Source organism: Molossus molossus, unplaced genomic scaffold (assembly GCF_014108415.1).
Source record: "Molossus molossus isolate mMolMol1 unplaced genomic scaffold, mMolMol1.p scaffold_m16_p_14, whole genome shotgun sequence".
Classification (NCBI taxonomy): Eukaryota; Metazoa; Chordata; class Mammalia; order Chiroptera; family Molossidae; genus Molossus; species Molossus molossus.
This window is the reverse complement of record NW_023425349.1, coordinates 56,968,730-56,973,859: the sequence shown is the minus strand read 5'-3', so window position 1 is coordinate 56,973,859 and position 5,130 is coordinate 56,968,730. Positions and strand designations below refer to the sequence as shown.

General features: G+C 38.9%; 1 protein-coding gene across 1 annotated transcript; it reads left to right on the top strand.

Annotated features, from left to right (window-relative positions):
• The first annotated feature begins 526 nt into the window (after nucleotides 1-526).
• Nucleotides 527-4,562, top strand: INSL6 (insulin like 6). Its single transcript, XM_036261884.1, has 2 exons — nucleotides 527-803; nucleotides 4,216-4,562. Exons 1-2 carry the CDS (start codon nucleotides 527-529, stop codon nucleotides 4,560-4,562), a joined length of 624 nt encoding a protein of 207 aa, XP_036117777.1.
• The last annotated feature ends 568 nt before the right edge of the window (nucleotides 4,563-5,130 follow it).

Sequence of the window (5,130 nt, the reverse complement as noted above, 5' to 3'; positions counted from 1 at the left end):
CCTGAGGTACAAGGGGAAGCCACAGCAGACTAAGGAACTGCCTTCTTGAAGCTCGGGGACTTAGGGGGAGAAGTTATCCAGCAGGCACACAAATGTGAACAAACCGACTCAGATAAACACCCTGAAAGAAATGAGAGGTTTCTCTGAGGAGGTGACATCCCATTAACAACCAAGAAAAAGGGGCTACACTGGAAGGAACAGCATCTTTTGCGGCTTTTTCGGTAAACTGGGGCCCTATGTTTCATTTATTCAGTCTCTCCAGTGAGGAAGGAAAGAAAAATGGAATCAGTCGTGCTACTTATCACCGGCTGAGAGCCAAGGGGAGCGCAGGAGGCCCAGGTCCCCCGCCACCTCGCGCCACCTCGCGCCACCTCCGCTCCGTTCTCACGACGTCCGCACGCGCTCAGAAGCCCTACAGGGTTGTGCGCGCGCGCGTGCACGTGCCCGGCTCGGGCGCATGCGCGAGGGCCTGCGCAGGGCTGAGCGGCCGTTAGCGCGCGCGGCCACCTGGCTGCGGGGCTCAGGGATGCCGCGTCTCCTCTGCTGGTGTCTGCTGTGTTTCGAGCTCCTGCTGGTTCGGGTCTCCCTTGAGCAAAGCTACAGAAGCAGTGCCAGAAAGCTGTGTGGCGAGCACCTCCTGAAAAGAATAGTAAAACTCTGTGGCGATGTTGACTGGAGCCACTTCGATGACAATACCCCTTTTAAAAAACAGCTGGTTCTCCAGGCCTTGAAGAAGGTCGACAGCGTCATCCCCGACCAGTGGGAAAGCTCCCTAACCACGGGGGGGAGAAGGACACACACAGGTAAAAATCTAAACCAAAGGCGTGTTTCTTTATCTCTGTATTTCTTATCCCCGAATCTGCTCTGCCAGTTGGGAAGCTTCCCCAAGAAATGGAATTTGTGCCAAGTGCACAGGTAAATAAACCAGTATATTGTGGATATACAAAACCTCTAAGAAGCGTTTTTTATTATTATTATTTAGAGGAAATAAATGTATATATGTAAGTCTACACATTTGTGTAAGAATGCTGCTTCTTCCCTGGTTTTCCCTTGCTTGAGTACCGTTGTCACCTGGCAAATTCCATTTTGTCCTTCAAAGGCTAACTTAGGTATCATTTTCCCTGGGAAGTCACTGCCCCTTCCATAGCCACTCCAGTGTCTGTCCCAGCACAGTATTAACACTGTGTTCTATTTGACCTCCACCCAGACTGGCCACATAACGGGGCCGGCCCAGTGCAAGAAGCAGGAAAGGGCCATTAAGGTTACTAAAATGCAAAGCTTTCCCCCCCGCCTTTCTTGGCATATCTCCTCTGCTCACATATGGTTGTCCCATCAGACTTCACTTAGAAGTTCAAAGATAAAATTGTTGAGAATTTCAAGACTGCGACAATACAGCACTAAACAAAATTCAGGGTTCTTCTAAGTGCTATGTCTGTACAACGACACAAGCCTTATTCCCGTAACTTCAGCCTCTTGTACCGTTCCTCCTCTCAGGCATGTTTTTATCTGAAATGCCTACCAGAGGGCCTAGCACATTGTATGTGCTTACTATATTTTGAAGTTATACTAAATGCTTTTAAGCAGTCTTTAGGAAGAATATTCTTGTTTCAGAGCTATTATTGCCTTCTAACTATGTTTTTACATTTTGTGACTGACACATTTTAGTCCCATATGGTTTGCCATTTTTTTAAAAAGAAAGTGTGCTTTATTTATAGGCTGTCCATAGCATAGTCTGATTGAAATTATTGCCTTATAAAAGTAATTACATTTATTTGATTTGGATATATTTTGCAAAAGTGAAGATTTCTGAAATTAAGGAAAGGATAGGACTATCGTGCCAAAATAAGAGACCCTAATGTTGATGACTGAAGCAATCCTATCTCACTATAGGCACTCATTAACTTTTTGAATGAATTAATTAATGAGTGAGTGAATGAATGAAACTTATAACATTAGTGCTGCTAAGGGCATAAAAACTTTTAAAGACAGAAACAGTAGAAACCATCAGACCAAATCTTGATCATTTTCCATCATTAAACCTACCTACATATAAACTCATTTTATCCTGCTCTTATAAAGGAAGCAGTGTCTCCCTGAAGTCTTTCACTTATATATTAATTTAGTGATTCTCACACTTTAAAGTGCATATAAATCACCTGGTGAATACTGTAAATATACAGTTTCTGATTCAGTAGGTCTGGGATGGGACCTGAGAGTCTACATTTTTAAAAGTTCTCAGGTGATGATGCTGCTAGTTGGATGCTTTTTGAGTAACAAGGGTCTAGTAAATCTCTCTATCTATTCCTTTTCTCCCAGAAATGCAAGGAGGACCTTCTCTTTCTACTTCATGTTGGGTGGGCATTTCTCTCACATCAAATATTGTGCTTTCACTACCTATACTACAATCAAAATTTTACTTTCAAAGATCCAAGCTCGAGTTTGTTGTTTTAAAAGAGCTTGGAATCCCTTTTCTTGACAAAGCCTGCTAGGGAGACTATTTTCTTTTTCTTTTTTATTTTTATTGTGGTACGTGCCCCTAGCAGGAACCGAACCTGGGACTCTCTGGTCCGCAGGCCGACGCTCAACCTCTGAGCCAAACTGGCCAGGGCAGAGACTATTTTCTTAATTCTTAAAAAAGTCACCTTTAAAACTCAGAGCTGATTAATGACCCGTTTGTTTCAGACATTATTCACACTCCCCTGGAGGAATGTGTCATTAATTCAATGAGGAGAGAGCTGCAATGCAACAAGATTTGTGGGAAATAAAAATACACCCGACAGTATTTCAGTATTGTCATACCCATTCAACATGTTACTGTGGGAACTATGTAAAGGGCATTTTGCTGAAGTGGAAATATCATGTGGCAATAAAGCCATGGTTTTTAACTATGTGGAAGAAGGAAAAATAGGTTTAGGTTATCAATATGAATTTGCATTAAAATTAAAAGTTTTTTTAATCTTTAAGGAAAGATAACATTTAATATGACTTATTAATTTCCAGTGAATAAATAGAAGTAGAGAGATACAGATCTCTCTGTATCTGTGTTTCTGTTCTGCTTGTTCATTTTGTGTTTTTAGATTCCATGTATAAGTGAAATCATCTAGCATTTTAATCTTCTGATGATCTATTTACCTCGGACACTGGAAAAGATAGTTTGGTACACTGACATTCAAAAGTGCTTTTCTTTCAAAGCAACTCATACATAACTTGAATCTGAAATTGTGTACTACTTGTTAGTGGATCTTAAAGGTATGGGCCATGTCTCCAAGACCTACCCCAAAATGAGGCTTCATGAAGCTGACATTACATTTCTACATTCTGGCTCAGTATAGTGCTTCCCAGCTCTTAGTGCCAGGTGAAACCATTAATGTTTCATCAGCAGCTTTTCATAATTCATAACACCTGTTCCGAACCCGAGACACTCTGATCCGCAGGCCAACGCTCCAACTGCTGAGCCAAACCAGCCAAGGTACCCCCTCTCTATATATTAATTCAAGAAAATTTGAGTGCCTATTATATGGTAGGTATTTCTCTTGGTACTAGGGATATAAGGTGAACAGTTTCACTCGGGAGGCAGGAAAGGCTCCTGTCCTCATGAAACTAGCAGAATAGTGAAGATAGATGATAAACATACATAAATTATACAGTATGTACACATACCACAACATGGATGAACTTTGAAAACAGTATGCTAAATGAAAGAGACCTGACACAAAAGGCCATGTGTAGTAGGACTTCATTTTCATAATAGGAAAATCCACAGAAATAGAAGATTAGTGGTTTCCAGGGACTGAAGGATGAGGGAAATGGGAGTGACCACCACTAATAGGTATGAGATTTCTTTTGGGGTTGATAGAAATGTCCTGCAATTACATGGTGGTGATGGTTGCACAACCTTATGCATACACTAAAAAATCACTGAACTGTATACTTTAGAATGCGGAATTTTATGCCATGTGATTAGTATCTCAAAAAATGCCTTTTTGCATAAAAATATGCCAGTGTTTCTAAGCCTTTTTTTTTTTTTATGGGAAAGCACTATCTACAAGTAGTTTAGTTAAAAATATATATTACTTTTGAATAACCATTTTATTATTTAAAATGTGATTACTTGCTTTTTAATAATTAACTAACTTTAGTATTCCAGTATTGTGATTAAATATTTAGCTAGAGGAAGATTTTAATAAAGTAGAATTTTTTCTTGTCTCTCAACAGTCTCTACTACTGCCTCTCAGGAAGAAACAACAAAAATGGATTTGGAGATTCATTCACCTCCTGTGTATCAGTATAAGAAGGACTTCATGCTACTTAATAAGACAAAAGAATTTGCCCCATCACAAGATATCAGTTCATATGTTAATGAGATTGTAGAATTTCAGGATAAAAATACAAACAAAGTTAAAACCTTAAGGAAATTGTTTTGGGGGAATCATCCCCAAAGAATACGCAGAGGGTACTCAGAAAAGTGTTGTATTAAAGGATGTACAGAAGAAGAACTTATTATTGCATGTCTTCCATATATTGATTATAAAAACTTAAAGAACGATAAGCATCCATTGTGACTGAGATATACTAATCATCATAGCATTTACTAACTTAATAAAAGCTTAATATATTTATTTTACTTTTTATTTATTTATTCATTTATTTTTAATAATTGTCCTTGTAGATTCTCTGCTGTGAACACCTGAATGTACTTGCAAGTACTTGACAATAAGTTATGGTGATAATAGAAATCTTAGTATTTTCTTTGTTGACCCCTATTTTTCATAATTCTTATATTTGAAGATGTTACTGGAAATGGCATGATCCATGTAGACATCTAAGAATTAACCTTTTCATCCTTGTCGTTATGGTTGAAACTCTCTTAACTGTATTTAAATGGATTATGGAGAGTTCTGCATTCCATGTGTATGACATACAGATTGAGGCCCATGACTATTAGGTTTACTCCAGTATGCCAATACATCTGTGCCACTAACTTAAAGATAACTAACCAACTACCACTCCTGTAATAGTAGGTACATTTTTAATTCCTTGAGTTTTATTAAAGTAACTGGTCAGAAATCTCTTTAGTTTCTATTGAGGACTTAAAAAGAGTTCATCTCTTTCAGTTGTAAAATCTCTCCA